This window comes from Choloepus didactylus, chromosome X, assembly GCF_015220235.1.
Source record: "Choloepus didactylus isolate mChoDid1 chromosome X, mChoDid1.pri, whole genome shotgun sequence".
Classification (NCBI taxonomy): domain Eukaryota; kingdom Metazoa; phylum Chordata; class Mammalia; order Pilosa; family Megalonychidae; genus Choloepus; species Choloepus didactylus.
The window spans coordinates 30,468,540-30,489,203 of record NC_051334.1 but is presented as its reverse complement, the minus strand read 5'-3'; the positions used below and the strand labels follow the sequence as shown (position 1 = coordinate 30,489,203).

Sequence of the window (20,664 nt, the reverse complement as noted above, 5' to 3'; positions counted from 1 at the left end):
TTTTTGTACTTGGGTCTATGGTCCATCCTAGTTATCTTTACAGTGAAATCCTTTTCACCTTCTCCCTGCATCTCCCCTTAGGGTCCTCGAAGCTGGACACCACAGGAGTTCAGAGGAAGCCTCCTGGCAAGACTAGAAACATCCCTCCTCTGATACGGTGTTTGGCAGTTAGCATCTCTGATATTGTATTTACTTGTTTGAAAACTTGGGAAACTCAATTTATGCAGGGTGCCTAGATAATGTTTACTAAATTGGTGCTTATGCTTCATATCATCCCCTTAGTGCTGATTTCAGTTTTCAAATATGGAGTAAGGAGGCCTTGTTTGATACCAATTCCATTAAGTTAGTTCCTACTTTCTCAGTAGCACTCCGGTGGCCTGAGAGAATATTCTTATTCCTGAAGAGAGAGAGAAAAAAAAACCGCCTAACAAGTGAGTAGGAAGGTGCTGGAAAATCTGGCTGGTCTTCCCATGATGCTATGACCTTTAAAGTTTTTCCTGTTTCTGAGAACCATAGCATCTTAGGATTACAGGCTCTCCCAAATGGAAGGGCCTTGAAAGGTCATCTTGTTCAATCTCCATCTCTTTTATAAATATCATCTTTGACATCAAGAACAGTGGCTTTCAAACCTTTTTTGACCATTATCCAAGAAAAACGTTTTACATCTCAAACTGGGGTAAGGATATATGTGGGTGTGAATGTGTATACCCATGATAGGTATACACCATGTATGTGTACAGTCACATAGTCATACAAATTTCAGACACAAAAGCAGTCCTTAACATACTACATGTAATACATGCTGTTTATTCTAGTCATTTAAAAATAAAATGCTGGTTGCAACCCACTAAATTGATTTTTTTGATCCAGTGGGTTAAAAATTCTCATCTAACTGATCCCAGTTTTCCTTGCCCAGGTGACTATCTTTCCCAAAAAAATTAAATTAAAAAATTTTTACTGTGGAAGTTTCTGCCAAGACCTTGCTGATGCCTTAGAGGGCTTTGTACTTTTAATCTGAGCCTGCCATTCATGTTCCCATCGTTGTATTATGAACTATGAAGCGCACAGTTGCTACAGCTGTTGTGGACAGCTGTTTGAGTAACTCAAAACAGATGTCAGAGCCAGAGGTCTGACATTTAGTGGAAATGTGCTATTAACTACCACCTCATGGCTTACTTAACCCTGCAAGATAATTGCTCACAGAGGAAAAGACTTAAAAAATGTACATTTGTTCATAAATATAAGGTGTATAGATAGGGGAGTTATTGTGTACTTTTAAATGTATACATATCTTGCCACTTAGAACTGGACCGTGAGGTTTGAGCTAATCTTTACTTTTCATTTTCACAAAGGGTACCTGGAAGCCCAAAGAAGTTAAGTGCCCTGTTCCTGGCCATTCAGCAAGTTAAATTAGGCCTCTGATCTTATATTGAGGGCCTTGCTAAACTGTTATCCAAATTAATAAAGGGTTTATATGCTTCTCCATTTATTAATAAACTGCAGGGTGTCCAAGGTGTGAATGCATGCATCTTTAGCTTTGTGATTATATCTTTCCCAATTAATCTCCTAGATGTAGTTACTTCACAACCACTTGGCAGGATTGGAGTGGCTCAGTGTATATTAAATACTGGACATTATACATAGATAAATAGATTAGATAGGAATTGGCTAATCTGTCCCTCTGTCTTTAAGTATGTCTACCAGTTGAACTCCACTATAATAAAAGTCATTATCTCCTATAAGATACTTTCTAAATCTCTACCATTATTCTCTAGGAACACTATATGTGTAGAACAAAAAATATAATTAAAAAATAAACCCTGTAAGCAGTTTGTCCACAAGTCTCTGATCATTTAGCAGTATAACAAAGGTATTTTTATATGCACATACATTAACAAAAAAAATGCTTCCCTATTCAGTGGTATGCTATTGGGCTCTCTAAAATGAGATGCCACTTTATGTCCATCAATGAATGATGGGATCTAAGATAAGCTCTTGGTAGAGTGAGACAATCCAGAAAGCAGTGAGCAGTGTTATGTTGATATTTCTGCTGCCTATATAATCTTACCTGTTTATCTACGCCACACTATTTCTATCCCCCACGCCCATGCCATGCTCTCCTTCCCATACCACCTCCTTCCAAATAAGCCCACATGCATTATATTAAATGCCCCTAAGCTACCAACCCACCATCTTTTAAAATTCAATTCTTACTCTGTGGTGCTTTTATGAAAGAGCAACATAAGGAACAAAGGCAGATGGAAGCATCGTTTGCCCCATCTCTTCCCTAGCTGCTTCCACAAAGGATTTGAACAGTTATCCCTTTACATCGGGCCAGCAAACTATGGCCCATGAGCCAAATCTGGCCCATTGCCTGTTTTCATAAATAAAGTTTTACTGGAACACAGCCATGCCCATCCATTTACATATCATCTATGGTTGCTTTCAGACCACATGGACTTAGTAATTGCAGCCGAGTTGAGTGGTTGATACAGAATCCACATGGTTCAATAAGCCTAAAATTTTGACTCTCTGGCCCTTTACAGGAAAAGTTTGCCAGTCCCTGCTTTACACTTGATTTTGTTGTCCAGTCTAGCTCATTACATGTATACAGCCCAGGCTTCGGTGCCAATCAGCTTTCAGCTCAACAAAGCTGTGCCTTTGAATTGATTTGCACATTTCTATACATGTTCACCAAAGAACCTGCATGTTACAATATTTAAAATGTAGCCATTTGTATCTTCTTTCACTTGTAACGAAACAGAAATCCTAAAAAGGGACGGATTCTTTCTTTGTTAACTTTTAAATGGTCACTGAACTAAGATACAGAAGCTAAGGGTACCCAGGAACAGTAACATCCTGTGATTCTGATTCTGAAATAATGGATTATAAACAACAGTTTCAAGTTCATAGTCCCTGAGGAAACTAGACTTCCCCCAACCTTACCAAGCACTTTATATAGACTCAGCCCCCACCCCAGCACACTTCCCTTTTCTCTTGATTCACTTCCTGACTGCATACCACATTGCCAGATGGACATGCTAAGTGAACGTCTAATGAAACTCGTTTCCAAAGAACTACTTATGAAATACAACTTTTATCTGGCTCTTATATTTATTTGTCTGTTTGGTTGGCTGAGGTTTTTTTGATCAAGAACTTTAAAAAATGTTGCAGCCAATTATTTGGTCAATGGATAACTCATCCTAATATAGTAGAAAACATTATCGGTTTTTAATGTTCTTTTTTAAATAGAAAGAGGATTTTCCTTTGTGCTACATTAATGAGCACATCAGGACCCAAGTGATGAGGGAGGATTTTGAACAAGATTAGGGTTAACATGGCTGCAGGAGTCCATTTTACATAAAATGTGGTTTCTGAAGAAGACCTGAAACAAAACACAAGTGATTTGCTGCATATTCAGCACTGACCAGTTGATACTGATCTCTGAATATGGTCATGTGTAAAATTCATAAAAATATGTAAACTTTATCATTCTAGGAACTGTAATTACATTCTGAAACTAAATCATATACTTTCAAGCAACACTGTCCTTCCTAAAGTTCTGAAGTGTTAAACATAGACCAAAGTTACAAGCCAGAACAAGTTACCAGCCCTTAGCATCTAAATTAAAGGATAGCAGGCAAGGCCAAGTTGCCTACAACACAGAAGGACTCCTGGCCATGAGTCTTGGCCATAAGCTGCTACCTTAACCAATTCAGTTCAGCTAGCATTTATCAAATACCCATAGAATCCAGATACAGTACAAGGTATTGAGAATAAAGATGTAGGTGAACAGCAACACATGGGCCCTGCCCTCAAGTAGCTCACAGTCTTCTGAGGAAGAAATTATATTATCAGAGAGTGTAACTTATGAAGTAAAAAGTTTTTTTTTTTTAAAACTGCCTTGCTAAAGGGGTGATTAATTCATACTGGGATTCATTTGAGCCATCAACAATGAAACGATGTTCACCTCCCATCTCCTTTTCCAATCCTTTGGCATGGGTCTACCACCAATAACACCCATAGCTAAAGAACCAGCACCCATGTCTCTTCTCCTTCTCCCCTGGTGTGAGAAGCGTCATGAATACCTGGTTCTTATAGGGTCAAGCATGCAGTTTTATACTACTAAGGAATCTGTGATTCACTTGGAAGGGAGGGAGGGAGGAAGGCAGACAGGCAGGCAGGCACAATCCTTAAAAAATCTGTAAATGTATACTAAAAGTTATAAACCCTAACCTTGAATTTTGAAAGGTTTCTTTTGGAATACTTCTTCATTCTAGACTAGGAGTTCTCAAATTGTTTCATGAAATTTTAGTCTTGGAGCCATTGGGTATGGTGGGTCAGGGGGCATGGGAGATGCTGAACACTATCTCACAGCTCTGCTTTTATCTGCTCTAAATACTGGGATTCCATATAAGACTGTTTTAGGAAGTGTTCCATTGCTAAAGTCAAAAAGTTTAAAGTATATCAGTTTGAAGACCCTGGAGATAAAGGGAAATTGTTTGCCCAGGACATGCTAGGTATGCTCAGAGATCCCTAATTTTCTGTCGATTATGAATGTTATCATAGAAAACTTTCTCATCAGAATCTGCTTTTCAGAAATAAGTAAATGCATACAGATGTAGGGTTCTGTAAAACATAAGACCAGTGAGTCTTTACCCCTTGACTCTCAAGGCTTCTGTTGTCTGTTGAATTATGAGGTGAAGTTGAAAGCTCATTCTTAAATCTGGTGCTGTGGCTTGCCCATTGGTGGGACTTACCTCTTACCCCTTTTTTGCCTTCGATTTTTGCAAATGCCCCCCCCCCCCCATCCCATCATGGATGTGCTCAGCTTCTACCATATACAACAGATTCTCCAAGAGGCTTGAGTCTAGCATCTGTGTGGGGTCCTGCCTTGCATTCGGGGTGCAGACTTTCGACACATAAAGTTGAGTACCATCTGTCAAGTCAGAAGTGAAGAGATCCTGAAATTTGGGGGCATTAAGCTTGAGATTTTATAGTCACCCTTGAAAACAATGCTTGACCTGTCAGATTTCTAGTCTGTGCCAGTTTTCATCCAGTTTAATGTGTGAACTCTATGGATTCTACAAGTGATGTCTTCTGGATCATGTTATCTGTTTACACTGATTTTAAGAGTATGTAAAGGTTATTTGGATGTGTCTTTTGGGTTGTTTTTGTTTCTGTTTTTAATTTCAGAAGGGAATAAGTGAATTGTCATCTCAACATTTGTTTGGTAAAAGAAGCAAATTTGGTATGAAATTGTATATTTATGCATGGTTTTGTTTCCTTTCTGATATGTCTGCCTCTTCCTCTCTCTATTATTAAAGGAAGAAATACCCCTGGAAAGCCAATGAGAGAGGTTAGTGAGATTCAGGCTCACAGCCATGGCTTTTGTTTGTCTCATCCTGCTTTCTGTGTTTGGCATTTGTGTAAGAACTGTGTGTGTGCACGAGCATGTGTGTATCTCACATTGTATCATCATATAAGGATGGTAGCCACCTCTCCACTTGCAGCTCACAAGAAACATCCCTCAGCTGTTCATTGTCATCACCATGACAACAGAACCAGGGTTTGGGGAAGCAGGAATCTCTTTAAAATGGCAATCCTTTGTAGTCCCTAGCTTGGAATCCTGCAGTTCATCATCTGTTGCCATTTGCAACACAAAATCTTCATAATAAATTTAGCCTTGAACATAAGTGATGGGTCATACAAAGCTTCCTTCCACTATCCAGGACCCTTGCATTTTCTGCTGGTGTCCTTGGTTGTTATTCTTCCGGTATGATTCATTTTGTTTTGTCTTTGTTTTCTTTTCTTTCTTGTTTTTTTGCTAACATTTTGGCTAATATTTTTTGAGCACTTAACTGTGTGCCAGGCACTGTTCTGAACACTTGCCATAATTTTCATCATATTATCTTCATGACAAACCTATGAGGTAGGTACCCCTATTAACCCAGTTTTACAGAGAAGGATACTGAGTCAGTGCAAGGTGACAGCCAGGATTTGAATCCAGGCAGTCTGGTTCCAGAGCTACATTCTTAACTCTTATGCTATTCTGCCACTTCAGAAAATGGTGTTTGAAAGGCTTAGATTGTCTCGACCACACTCTTTAGAAGATGCTCTTTTTTTCATTTGGAGCCAGATAAAACAGTAACCAATTAAGTATAAAAATTGGATGTTGGAGTCTTGAGGAATATTGTAAGCCTATTTATGGGGCAAAAGGGGTAGGACACAGCGTTATCACTTAATGTGGTTCAGGATTTTACAGTGAAAGATGCATCTTACTCCCGTTCTACCAGGAATATTGTTTGAACGTCAGACTACTATTGAATGACAAAGCGTTGAGTGACAGCCCAAGTGAAACAAGATTTTCCTTATTGAGAGTTTAGTGTAAAGAGGGGAGAAGGAAAGTTCTTCTGTGGAATTGTAATAGTTATGTACTGTCCTGGGAGGCAGGTTGGACAGGTGGAGAGTCCTGATAGGAGAAGATGCTGGATCCTTAGGAACGGGATGGATGTGAGTAGCCACTGATTCCTTTAAACGTAAGGAGTCATACTGGAAATTCTGTGAACACCATGCCATTCAAGTTTAATGAATTTAATGATCTTTCAGTGCTCCCTTCCGAGGCTTTGGGCAGTGGGATCTCAGGGAGGGAGTGGTAGGCTGGGAGGAGAAACTGAGGAAACCGAAATCAGTAAGGCATTGAATGCTCCTGAGTTTGCCTGGCTCATGTACTTCTTGTTTGAGACTCCTTTGGTTCATTCCCATGGTAAGTGTCCCTTAAAATTTATTTTAACTTTTCGTGAAAAGTTGCACTGTAATTTTGACCACCTTAAATATGTTTCTCTCATGAATGAGTTTTTGAAAAGGCCATCACATATAATTGAGGTCATATATGCATTTGAAGACTTCACTACCTCAGGTGTATTATAGTTAGAGAAGCTTCCAGAAAGCCAGAGAATTGAAACAATAATGAGTTATTTGGTGCTCTGGAAAGATCCTGAATGTTCAATAAACTATATAGTTTTTTCAAAGATTAAGTTATAGAGAAGAAAAGATAGGCAAATTTCACTGCAGTATTCTGGCTTTGCTTTGGCCAAGTGAATGCTACCCACTTATTAGGGAATTGTATCTAAAAAAAATTAGAGTGCCAGATTGCTATTGAGGTCTTGGATCTTTTCCAGAAAGTCTCAATTCCAGTCACTGGAAAACAGCCCCCTTAGGCAGCGGTGACATGTGAGACTAAATGTGTTGCAGTTCGCGCCAACTTGGAAAAACATACAACTGCCCTAATGTTCAATGCATAGTGCCTTTGTATTCAACAATCCTTGCTTAAGAATGGATTAAATTAATTAATACTTTCTATAGACGTATTTTGCGTCAACTTTTGCCTGAAGCTGATTGGCGTCTTTTCAGTGCCTCTTGCACTCAGAGTATGAGAGTTCGATTTTGACTTTAGAGAGATTCTGTCAGGTAAAATTAATGACCTCACTAATGCTCTGCCCTACACACATGGATGACAGAATCAAGATTCAAATCTATTTTCTTTATTGATATCACAGCAGCATTTTATGCCTCCAGTAGATTGAGGTATATTCTTTGGGGCAATATTTTGTCAAAAAGAGATTTTCTTTTTTCTGGATCCAATGAAAACCTCCATGAAAGAAAAAATGAAACATTATTCTGGTGAAACATGCTTTGTAAATGAAGTAACCAAAGGCATAATATGGATGTGGTGAGGTGACTCTGAAAGTTCTTGATTTTTATAGTATAAGTCTAGCCAGGGATCATTTATAAAAATTTAACATCTAAGCAGGTTAAAGACCATTTGACATTTTGTGGGGGCATATATGGAGTGATAAAGATAAAGGGCCTCTATTTTACCAGATAAATGTTTAAACAGCAGATACCCCCTAAAACTTAGCTTCTTGAGGGAATCAAGAATTTTCCTTCCAGGTAGTAACTGAACTTCATTTCAAGGAACAGAGGCACCATTTGACTATATAATCTGTAGATGCATTCACTTGTTTTTATTATCTTTTGAACTTCAATCCACATCCTCTAGCACACAGTCTAAAATGGCACTTTTTGATTAATATCAACAAGCTGAGTGGGAAAATGAGTTTTCCCCTTTTTTTATGTTTTGTGATTCATTATCAACCTACCAGGTGGACTGTACTGTAGTCAGATACAGACAATTTCACATTATCTGTGTTTGGATTATATTCAGGTATCAGGTTGTAAGGGTCTTGAGTTTTGTTACCAGCAGTTAAAATTGTATGTAGTTAAAAATTTGCTGTTAGTCCATTCATTTTCAATTATGCATGAATACTTGTACAAATTTCCCAGGGGAGCTGGAGAGTCAAAAATTGGAGGGCTTCCCCAGTATCTATCTGGTGGCATCAGTTATATATTTTTGCTCTAAACTATAAGGAGCACCGAAGGACCAACTTTGTCTTCCTGTGGATTTTATAGTTTAGAAAAGCCAAAGATGATTTCATTTCGTCACTGAGAGCTGCCAAACTATCGGCCCACTTTATGAATAGTATATATGCTTTGTTAAAAGTTATTATATTTGCAATCTTGACCAAAGTCCAAAGTGATTTTTTAAAATATAATTATTTCTCACTAAAACTCAGAACTAATAAAACTCCAAGAGATTTACAAACTTAGTCACCTTAATATAAATAAATGTCTGAATGGCATTAAACTTTTAACAAGTCTTAATATGTTCTGATACCATCACTGTTTAAGTGCTGCCCATGAATCTTCTTCAGATCCTCTCTCACTTTCTTATTTTTAAAAAAAGATACGTCTCCTGAAATAAATATCAGAATAGAATACCCACCCTAGTCTATATTTAATTTTTATTGGGATTTTAACAATTATGGGAATCTGTAAAGTTGATACATGGCAAAGTATTAATAACCTAGTAAAGCATTTTTATAGTTCTAAGGCAGTACTTGAACAGTAGAATGATTTACTAATGCCCAGGAATTAAAATTAGTCATATAAAGATATGAAACAGGAAGATGGTAGAATAGGGAGCAGCAGAGCTCACTCCTCTACCAAAAACACCTACAGGATAGTCAGAAACTGTCCAAAGCAGCTGTTCTAGAGAAACTGCAGTGAGGGACTCACTCAGCTGTGGCTCCTGGTACCCATCCCCCACCTTTGAGACCAGCAGCTTCTGATCACCCTGGTTCCTGCCTAGCAGGCTGCCATGGACTGGGAGAGTTGGGGGAAGCCCTCCCACCCAGGCACAGAGGGAAACATGGCACAATTCTGACCCAGCTGTTGACTGGTAAAATTGGACCTCTGAATCACGCAATCTTGACACTTTCTAGACACACATCCATGGCACACATGGTGCCATTATTACCACCCACCTCAGAAGCAGAGGGGGCTGAGAGTTAAAAATAATTGCCTCTGTAGGGCCATGGGGAATACGTTGCCAAAGAGCATCATCTGTTGTGCAGTCTTGGGACACTGCTTTCCTGACCCTCTCCCCAGGGTCCTTTGGAATTGGTCTGCATCCCTGTGTGGGACCCTGGCCCTGTACAGAGTGGAAAATACTGGCAAACCAAGTGCCAAAGAAGAGTTTTAACATGAACCTGATCAACAACAAAATCTTAGACAAGTGAGAAACCAACCTTCAGAATAATCTCATCAAGATAATCAGATGCCCAGACCAGCAAAAAATTACAAGCCATACATACTAAGAAACAAGAAGATACGTTCCAGTCAAAAGAACAAAATAAAAAATGGGAGGAGAAACAGAATTTGGAACAACTAATCAAACACATTCAAACAAATTCTTCTGAACTAATAGAAGGAAATGAAGGAAAATATGCCTAAAAAACAAAGGATATTAAAAAGGCACTGGATGAGCATAAAGAAGAATTTGAAAGCATGCAAAGAAAAATGACAGATCTTATGGGAATGAAAGGCCCTATAGATGAGATTAAAAATACACTAGAGGCATAAAACAGCAGATTTGAACAGGCAGAAGAAAGGACAGGACAGATCTGAAATGAAACTGACCAAAGAACAGAGAAAAGAGTGGAAAACTTTGAGCAGGGTCTCAGGGAATTGAATTACAACACAAAGCGCACAAACAGATGTATCATGGGTGTCCCAGAAGGAGAAGAAAAGGGAAAAGGGTCAGAAAGAATATTCAAGGAAATAATGTCTGAAAATTGCCCAACTCTTATGAAAGACAGAAAGATACCAGTCCAAGAAGCACAACATACTCCAAACATAATAAACCCTATTATACTCATTCCGAGACACATACTAATCAGAATGTCAACTGCCAAAAAGAGAAAATTCTGAAAGCAGCAAGAGAAAAGCAATTCATCACATACAAGGGAACCGCAATAAGATTAAGTGCCAATATACTTACGTACAGAGGGAGAAACCCTGCTAGCCAAGAATTTTTTATCTGGCAAAACTGTCCTTGAATGAATGGCTCAAATGAAAATGAGAACACAACATATCAAAACTTATGGGATGCAGCGAATGCAGTGTTTATAGCCCTAAGTGCCTACATAAAAAAGGAAGAGCTAAAATGAAAGAACTAAGTGCATGTCTGGAGGAACTAGAAAAAGAACATCAAATTAATCCCAAAGCAAGCAGGAGGAAAGAAATAACAAAGATTAGAGCAGAAATAAATGAAATTGAGAAAGAAAATAGAGAAAATCAACAAAACCAAAAGTTGGCTCTTTGAGATCAATAAAATTGGCAAACCCTTAACTAGACTGACAAAGAATAAAGAGAGAAGATGCAAATACATAAAATCTGAAATGAGGGGGGGACATTACTACCGGTCCCACAGAAATAAAAAGGATCATAAGAGTATACTATGAACAAATGTATGCTAACAAACTATACATAAATTTAGATGAAACTGACAACTTCCTAGAAACACATGAACAACCTACACTGTCTACAGAAGAAACAGAAGATCCCAACAGAACAATTACAAGCAAAGAGATTGAATCAGTCATCAAAACCCTCCTAACAAACCCTACTTAACAAAGAAAAGCCCAGGACCACATGACTTCCCAAGTGAATTCTGTTAAGCATTCCAAGAAGAATTAGTATCAATCTTGCTCAAACTGCTCCAAAAAATTGAAGAGGCTGGAGCACTACTTAACTCATTCTGTGAAGCCAATATCAACCAAATACAAAGCCTGATAGAGACAACAAGAAAAGAAAATTACAGAGCAATCTCTCTGATGAATATAGATGCAAAAGTCCTCAACAAAATGCTTGCAAATTGAATCCAACAACATAAAAAATTATGCACCATTATCAAGTGGGTTTTATTCCAGGTCTGCAAGGGTGGTTCGGCATAAGAAATTCAATTAATGTAAACCATGTGATCATCTCAATTGACACAGAAAAGGCATTTGACAAAAATCAGCATCCTTTCTTGATATAAACACTTTTAAGAATAGGAATAGAAGGAAACTTCCTCAACATGATAAAGGGCATATATGAAAAACTCACAGCTAACATTGTACTCAATGGTGAAAAATTGAAACCTTTCCCTTTAAGATTAGGACAGTGCCCACTGTCACCACTGTTATTCAACATTGTGCTAGAAGTTCTAGCTACAACAATTAGGAAAAAAAAAAGGAAGAAAGAAAGAAAGAAAAGGCATCCAGATTGGAGAGGAAGAAGTAAAAGTTTCACTATTTATTTGCAGATGACATGATCCTATATATAGAAAGTCCTGAAAAACCTACAATAAACCTAATAAGCAAAGCTAAGCTAATAAACAAGTTCATCGAAGTGGCAGGATACAAGACTAAAATCAGCCGTGTTTCTATACAATAGTATGGAGCAATCTGAGGAGGAAATCAAGAAGAAAATTCCATTGACAATAGCAACTAGAAGAATCAAATATCGAATAAGTTTAACCAAGGATGTAAAGGACCCGTGTTCAGAAAACTACAAAACATTCCTAGAAGAAATCAAAGATGATCTAAATAAATATAAGGATATTCCATGTTCATGGCTTTGAAGATTAAATGTAGTTAAGGATGTCAATTCTACAAATATGGATTTAGAGATTCAATGCAATTCCAACCAAAATTCCAACAGCCTACTCTGAAGAAATGGAAAAAACAATCACCTAATTTATCTGGAAAGGCAAGGGGCCCCAAATAGCCAAAAACATCTTGAAAAAGGACAAAATTGGGGTTCTCACATTGCCTGGCTTTAAAGCACAATACAAAGCTAAAGTGGTCAAAACAGCATGGTACTAGCATAAAGATAGGCATATTGAGCAATAGAACCGAACTGAACATTCAGAAATAGACCCACACATTTATGGTCAATTGATTTTCAACAAGGCAGCCAAGTCCACTCAAGTGGGACAAAACAGTCTCTTCAACATATGGTATTGGGAGAACTGGATGTCCACATATAAAAGAATGAAAGAAGATACCTATCTCACACCTTATACAAAAATTAACTCAAAATGGATCAAACACCTAAATGTAAGAAACAGGACCATAAAATTCCTATAAGAAAATGTAGGGAAGCAACTTTGAGATCTTCTGGTAGGAGATGGTTTGTTTCTTATGCATTACACCCAAAGCACAAGGAACAAAAGAAAAAACAGATAAATGGGGACCTCCTCAAAATTGAATACTTTCAGGGTATTGCAAATCAAAACCACAATGAGATACCGTTTTACACCTACTAGAATGGCGCTGTTAAACAAATAAACTACAAGTGTTGGAGAGAATGTAGAGAAATTGGAACACTTATTCACTGTTTGTGGGAATGTCAAATAGTACAGCTGCTGTGGAAGAGTTTTGTGAGTCCTCAGGAAACTTAATATAGAACTGCCATATGACCCAGCAATCCTGCTGCTAGGTATATACACAGAAGAAGGGAAAGCAGGGATATGAACAGACATTTCACACCAATGTTCATAGCGGCATTATTCACAATTGCAAAAAGATGGGAACAATCCAAATGTCCATCAACCAATAATGGATAAAATGTGGTATATACATACAATGGAACATTCAGCAATAAAAAGAAAAGAAGTCCTGAAACATGGAACAACATGGATGAACCTTGAGGACATTATGTTGAGTGAAAAAAGTCAGACACAAAAGGACAAATACTGTATGATCTCACCAATATGAACTAATTCTAGTAAGTAAACTCATAGAGTTAAAATCTAATATAGGTTACCAGGAGAAAGCATGAGGGTAGAGAATCAGGAGTGGATGTTTAATATGTGCAGAATTTTTAACTAGGTTGAATTTAAATCTTTGGAATGGATAAGAGGTGATAGTAGGACATTACAGTGAGTGTAATTAACAGTGCTGAATTATGAGTGTGATTGTGGTTGAAAGGGGAAGTTTGGAATCATGTATGTCACTAAAAGGAAAGCTAGAGGATACAACAAGAGGAACTGTATAACACAGTGAACCCTGTGGTGGATGATGACTGTGATTAATAGTACAAATATTATGTTCTTTCATGAACTAGAACAAATGTGTGGCACTATTACAAGGAGTTAATAATAGAATGGTATATGGGGGGAAATGTACCTGCAGCAAACTGTGAACTATAGTTAACAGTATTATTTTAATATTCATTAATAGTAATAAATGTACCATACTAATGCTAAGGGTCACTAGTGGGGGGGATAAGGGGTATGGGATGTTTTGAGGTTTTTTTTTGTTTTTTTTTTTTGGAGTAATGAAAATGCTCTAAAATTGATTGTGGGGATGACTGTACAACTAAGTAATGATACTGTGAACCATTGTATACTTTGGAAGAACTGTATAGTGTGTGAATGTATCTCAATAAAACTGCTTTTAAAAAAGATGAAAAAAGCAATCCATAGAGTTTGTCTCAGATTATCTTACTCTAGATTTGAATTTTGCTCTAAATTACCCTGGGATGTTGTGCTGCAGTTGTGCGCCATGCTGGGGAATTAATGCTAGGCCATGCCACATTATTATTAAAAGGTTATTCTGATAGTTAAACCTCATTTACGAAGAGATCAAAGATGGATTCACAGGATACCCAATTCATGCTATACATGTGGGTCATATTATAATTAGGCTCTAAAGTAATTTGGAATGAAACATGATTTTTATTCTGAAGCTTCCTAATTCAAATAGTGTACCAGAAGGGTCAATTCAAAGATTTGTTTTTCAAGCCAAGTAAAAGCAGTGAGAAAATAGTCACCTCCACCATAACCTCAGAAGTGAGCTGGCAGTCTGAACAGCCTTGAAGATGCCATGTGGTGTTCACGATGGTAAGGGTAACAGTGATGATGGAGATGGTATTTATGGTGGTGGTGGTTTGATAGTGAAAAATTTCAGTACAGGTAGATAATAAATAATCATCCACAGCAAGGTGAAAAGGGTACATCCCATCATGAAATAGTCCAGTTATGGCAGGAAGCTTGTACTTAGCCATGGAATCCTTTTCATATATTTACACTGGGAAGATGATGTAGTGTTTGACATTTTTCATTTAAATACCACCAGTACCTGATCCAATGTTAAGGTGATACTAACAACATGTAATGGCTTCATTAACAAGGCTTTGCTTCTTCCTGGAAATTGATGAAAATCAAACCCTGTTGTGTACACTCTCAATGCAGCTTCTGTGTTGTCTTCACTTAAGAAATGAGGAATGGCAAAGAAACAGGGTGCTGATATCTGCATCCTTTGTAAAGTCTTTCTTTCTCTTTGTTTTCCAGGACACAATGTAGGAAGCCTTTTCCACATGGCGGATGATTTGGGCAGAGCGATGGAGTCCTTAGTTTCAGTCATGACAGATGAAGAGGGGGCAGAATAAATGTTTTACAACTCCTGATTCCCGCATGGTTTTTATAATAGTCATACAACAAAGAGGATTAGACAGTAAGAGTTTACAAGAAAAAAAAATCTATATTTTTGTGAAGGGTAGTGGTACTATACTGTAGATTTCAGTAGTTTCTGTTATTGTTTTGTTAACAATGGCAGGTTTTACACGTCTATGCAATTGTACAAAAAAGTTATAAGAAAACTACATGTAAAATCTTGATAGCTAAATAACTTGCCATTTCTTTATATGGAACGCATTTTGGGTTGTTTAAAAAATTTATAACAGTTATAAAGAAAGATTGTAAACTAAAGTGTGCTTTATAAAAAAAAAAAAGTTGTTTATAAAAACCCCTAAAAACAGACACAAACACTCACACACACAAACTTTGAGGCAGCGCATTGTTTTGCATCCTTTTAGTGTGATATCCATATGAAATCCATGGCTTTTTTCTTTTCTTTTCTTGCATATTAAAGATAGGACTTTCTCTACCACCACCAAATGACGACTTCACTTTGCTCTTTTTGGAATTGTTGACTGAGTGAAGCTGGTTGTAGGTTTTCATTTTATACATCTATATGTCCATAAGCATATAAATGCTATAGGTATATAGATAGATAAAAATTTCTATAAACTTTTTGAGTTTCTTGTTCAAATGTTCCTGCCACTTCCTAATGGAGAGAAATTGCTTCTAGTCATGCAGGCTTACCTGCTTGGTCTAGAGTGAATTTTCCCTGGAGCCTGAAGCCAGGAGGAAACTACCACACTAAAACACTGTCTAGGGCTCCAGATGTTTCTCATTTTAAACTTTCTACTGACAACTACAGTATTGGATTTTTTTTAAAAAAGGAACATATGAATGAATACACAGGACTTCTTATATCAGAGTAATCCATTGGTTGATACCCTTCCGCCTTTCCTGCTGCTGGCAATGCCATCATTTAGAGTCAGTGATGTTGTTTCAGTGGAAGTCAGAGCATCACAAGTCATTTTTAACTCCCAGGCAGCAAGAGGAAGATGGTAGGGTGGAGGGCTGTGGATTCCCAGCCGACCCCTGCAAGGGAGTGTTCCTCTCTTCAAGTAAAGGATTGAATGGATGTTCATAACCATACATAGAAATCTCTGTAATTGCCACTAAATTATTCTGCCCTCTTCTCAATCCAACGGCAATGAGTTATTAAATGCCACACTTAATTTTAAATAACCCTTGAGAAAATGTGTAAGACGGTAGCCCCATCACATTTTGATACTGTTAAGTATCAACTCGGAAGCCCGTGAACTGTGTTTCCCTCTTCTGCATTTCTCTACAAGTAATTCCACATAAGTTTGTAAGTACGAATGAAAATAATTGGTTCAAATGTTCCAAAAACTACTCCAAATCCTTTTTGGTGGATTAGGCAGGTTAAATAAATAAACAAACGAAAATTGTTCAAAAAGAAGAAGAAAAACTCGAGAAAAAGCTCAAGACTTGTAGGAAAAAGCTTTACTCTTTCATATCACTTTACTCGTTGAATTTTTGTTATCATTTGGTCAATGGAAACCATCGTGTGGCCTATTATTTTGCAAATCTGTTACCTTTCACATCAAGTGTAATTAACTTTTGAAAAGTGGGTTTTGTCCATTATTTTATTACTAATAATTAACATCAAACACGGCTTCTCATGCTATTTCTACCTCACTTTGGTTTTGGGGTGTTCCTGATAATTGTGCACACCTGATCTCACAGCTTCATCACTTGTCCATTGTGTGAACATTTTTCTCCGTTCTCTTTTTCCTTTAAAATTTCCAAAAGAAAACCCAAAGCTCTAAGGTAACACGAAGATTTGATTTTAGTCTTTTCCTTTTTTCCTTTATGTGATGCTGAAGTTTTTCTTTATCCAAGGATTTTATTTTAAACCAAGATTTAAAAACAAGGATTACTTTACATCATACTAAGAAGTTTGTTTCATTCTAAAATCAGAGGTAAATAGAATGCATAATTTTCTTTTAATCTTTTTGTTTTTTGTTTTATCTTTTAGACATTAGTTCTGGAGTGAGTCTGTCAAAATATTTGAATAAGAATTGAGAGCTTTATTGCTGCGTTTTAAGCATAATTTGGACATTATTTCATGTTCTTTATAACCACCAAGTATTAAACTGTACTCATAATCAATGTAACTGGAGCATAAACATCACATGGCATGTTATGTCATTGTTTTCAGGTACTGGGTTCTTACTTGAGTATCATACTATATTGTGTCTTAACACCAACACTAACATTTACTAATTATTTTTTTAAACTTCAGTTTTACTGCATTTTCACAACATATCAGACTTCACCAAATATATGCCTTACTAACTATTGTACTATATTACTGCTTTACTGTGTATCTCAATAAAGCACGCAGTTATGTTACAAAAAAAAGAGTGGTGACTGGATTGCGACATTGCGTTTTTGTTTTAATTTCATTATGTAATTTTTAAATAGGTAATACATTCATACTGTTCAAAAATGAAAAATCTTGAAAGGCAAACAGTGAAAAACCTCCTTCCCACCCTATCTCCCTTCCACATCACCCTCACTGCCCTAAGAGTCAATATCATTAATGTCTTGTGCTTGTGTATCCTTCCAAAGTAACTTTATTTTTATATAACCAATTACAAACACACACATATATATTCCTACTTTTCTCCTTTTATTACACAGAAGATAACATTCTATACACTCAGTTGTTCATCTTGCTTATTTAAATTTAAGAACTGACTCGGGAGATCTTTGCATTTCAATATACAGAAAGCGGGCTCACTACTTTTTATAGCTACATAATATTCCAGTGTATGTTTGTAGGATATTTCATTAAATCAGTCCCCTTTGGTGGGATATTTGGGTTGTTTCCAGCCTTTTGCTATGACAGAAACACTGCACATCTGTCAACTTATTTCACTTGTGTACACATATATCCGGGACACATTCTCAGAAGTACAATTGCTGAATCAAAGCATTTTTAGCTTCATAGATCATTTTTGTGCAGCCATGATCATGGTGTTTGTTTTTGGTTCAGTTTTAGTAATAACAAGTGTATGATTTATTAGTTTGCAATTTATACTTTGCATCTCAAGAAAATGTCCTAACAGTTCTATTCTTGTTAATGGTACCAACCCACGGGGGAGTGTTAAGGATAGAAGTACCTGAAACGATGCCTCAGAACTGGTTCTGGAGAGGATACACAGAGAAAATCATCACCATCAGCAGAAGGAAACCCTTGCCCTCGCCCCTGCCCTGTTCTCCTTCTGCCCTAGCTTTGCAGAAGCCTGAGAAAATGAGTGGCAGTTGTCAGCTCCTCTAGGGAGAGACTGTGTTTGCCTCCCACCAAGATTCATGGTGGGGAATTCCCCGAGAGGGGCAGATGCTGAGGGGCCAAAGAAATGACAAAAGTCCGCTAGGTACAGCCTACCCTCCTGATACTGAAAATGACACGAGATGGTCAAGCTTACTGAGAGTGTGTTTGTTAGCAGGTGTCACATCTCCCATATGAATCACTTGCTAACTAACTTTTTTTTTTGGGGGGGGAGGGGGGAGCTGGTTGAGGATGCCAAACTAAGTGCGTACTATGCTGAAAGACAGCCCTTGAAGTCCACATACACCCAGACTAATTTTCATCCTACTTAAAGAAACATCTCAAATCACTTATACCTCCCACCATTCCCCCAAACTGCCTTTGTTCAAAACATGCAGACTGGGTGTTTTGATGGCACTTACCAAATTAACTGAAGAATCTTCAACATTTCACCATGTCTAAGACAACTGTGGAAGGCTCTGAGGAGGACATTTGAGTTTCCATTCCATACCATGGCACAGCCTGGAAAGGAGGGAATTATTTCAGTGAAAAATTAAAATGGAACAAACTGACACAGATTGTACACCAGCAAGTTAAATGTGTTTTAGGGGAGAGCACCAAGACTAATGGATGTGTTCTGTGGAGCTAGCATGGGACGTCCCTGAATTTGTAAATCTCTCATGGTGGAACAAATACAAAGGCAAGCACTGGCACACTTTCAAAAACTCGGCCTTCAAATTAAGTGTAGGAAGAAAAGGATCTAATTCTTTCCCACAGTAACGAAGCCCCTGGAGTAGGAGCCACAAACACATACTCCTTGTACTTCAGCATGCTGTGAGCTCATGGAGTCGTTAGACAACATGGACAGATATTCTATGATAAACACTACTCTGTGAGTGTGTGACACTTGGGGGTGCTTGGAAATGGTTTTGCATACAGAAAAGACTGTACAGGAACTTGAAGCTTAAAGCTGTCACTCCTGTGTGTGTGGGTATGTATATTCAGGATAATGTTTTAGCTCTTCTATACCTTTTTATTTTGAAATAATTTAAACATATAGCAAAATTGCAAGAATAGTACAAAGAACCCCCATATGCCCTTTAACCAGGTCGACCAAGTATTTATATTTTTTCCCCGTTTACTTCACTATTCTCTCATTTTTTTTCCTAAACCACTTTGAGAGTAAGCTACAGACATCATGCCCTTTCATGTATATTTGTTAAGAACTAGGGCATTCTCTTACATAACCTCAGTACAATTAACAAAATGAAGAATTTTAACATTATACAAAACTACCATATAATCCACAGTCCATATTCAGATGCTATCAGTTGTCCCAATGATGTCTTTTATAATTGTATGTTTTTTCCTGTTTGAGGATCCAATTCATGATCTCACATGGCATTTAGTTATGTTTCTTTTTTTTTAAAGCAATTACATTGAGATAAATTCACATACCATACAATCCATCTAAAATGTACCATCCTTGCCTTCTAGTATAGTCACAGAGTTTTGTATATATCACCAAAACCAATTCTAGAGCATTTTCACCCTGAAGAGGGGTCACTGTGTTATACAGCCCCATGTTTCATCCTCTGGCTTTCCTTCTAGTGACAGACATGACCCTAAACTTTCCCTTTCAACCACAATCACAGCCACATATTATCACTGTTGTTAATTACACTCACTATAATGTGTCACCATCACCTCCATCCATTTCCATTTACAATCAACCTTATTACATATTCTGCACAAATTAAGTATCAGCTCCCCATTCTATCTTCTGGTGACTTGTGTTCCAGATTCTCATCACCATGCGTTTACATTTAGTTCATATTAGTAAGGTGTGCCGGTTTGAATGTATTGTGTCCCCCAAATGCCATTATCTTTGTGGTTTTGTGGGGCAGAAGTTTTTGGTGCTAGTTGGATTTGCTTGGAATGTGCCCCACCCAGCTGTGGGAGATGATTCTGATGAGATGTTCCCATGGAGGCGTGGCCCCGCCCATTCGGGGTGGGCCTTGATCAGTGGAGCTATATAAATGAGCTGACTCAAAGCGAGGGAATAGTGTGCAGCTGGGCGTGATGTTTTGAAGAGGAGCAAGCTTGCTAGAGAGGAACGTCCTGGGAGAAAGCCGTTTTGAGGCTGGAGCTTTGGAGCAGACGCCAGCTGCCTTCCCAGCTAACAGAGGTTTTCCGGACGCCATTGGCCATCCTCCGATGAAGGTACCCGATTGCTGAGGTGTTACCTTGGATGCTTTGTGGCCTTAAGACTGTAACTGTGTAGTGAAATAAACCCCCATTTTATAAAAGCCTATCCATCTCTGGTGTTTTGCATTCTGCAGCATTAGCAAACTAGGACATAAGGTCATACAATATTTGTCATTTTGTGTCTGACTTATTTCACTCAACATAATGTCCTCAGGTTTCAACTATGTAGTCACATGTGTCATGACTTCATTTCTCCTTACAACTGCATAATATTCCATCATGTGTATATACC

General features: G+C 37.7%; 1 protein-coding gene across 14 annotated transcripts in view; it reads left to right on the top strand.

Annotated features, from left to right (window-relative positions):
• DMD (dystrophin) overlaps window positions 1-17,128 on the top strand; it is a 2,178,366-nt gene extending 2,161,238 nt beyond the window's left edge. For 11 of the 14 annotated variants that reach the window (XM_037821041.1, XM_037821045.1, XM_037821047.1 and 8 more), the window contains one exon: window positions 14,744-17,128. In XM_037821041.1, the coding sequence (XP_037676969.1) occupies window positions 14,744-14,841 (98 nt within the window). In that variant the 3' untranslated portion in view covers window positions 14,842-17,128. Of the gene's footprint in view, window positions 1-5,327; window positions 5,360-14,743 lie in introns of all 14 variants that reach the window. The other 3 variants (XM_037821043.1, XM_037821054.1, XM_037821053.1) reach the window with 1 other exon arrangement.
• Window positions 17,129-20,664: the final 3,536 nt, after the last annotated feature.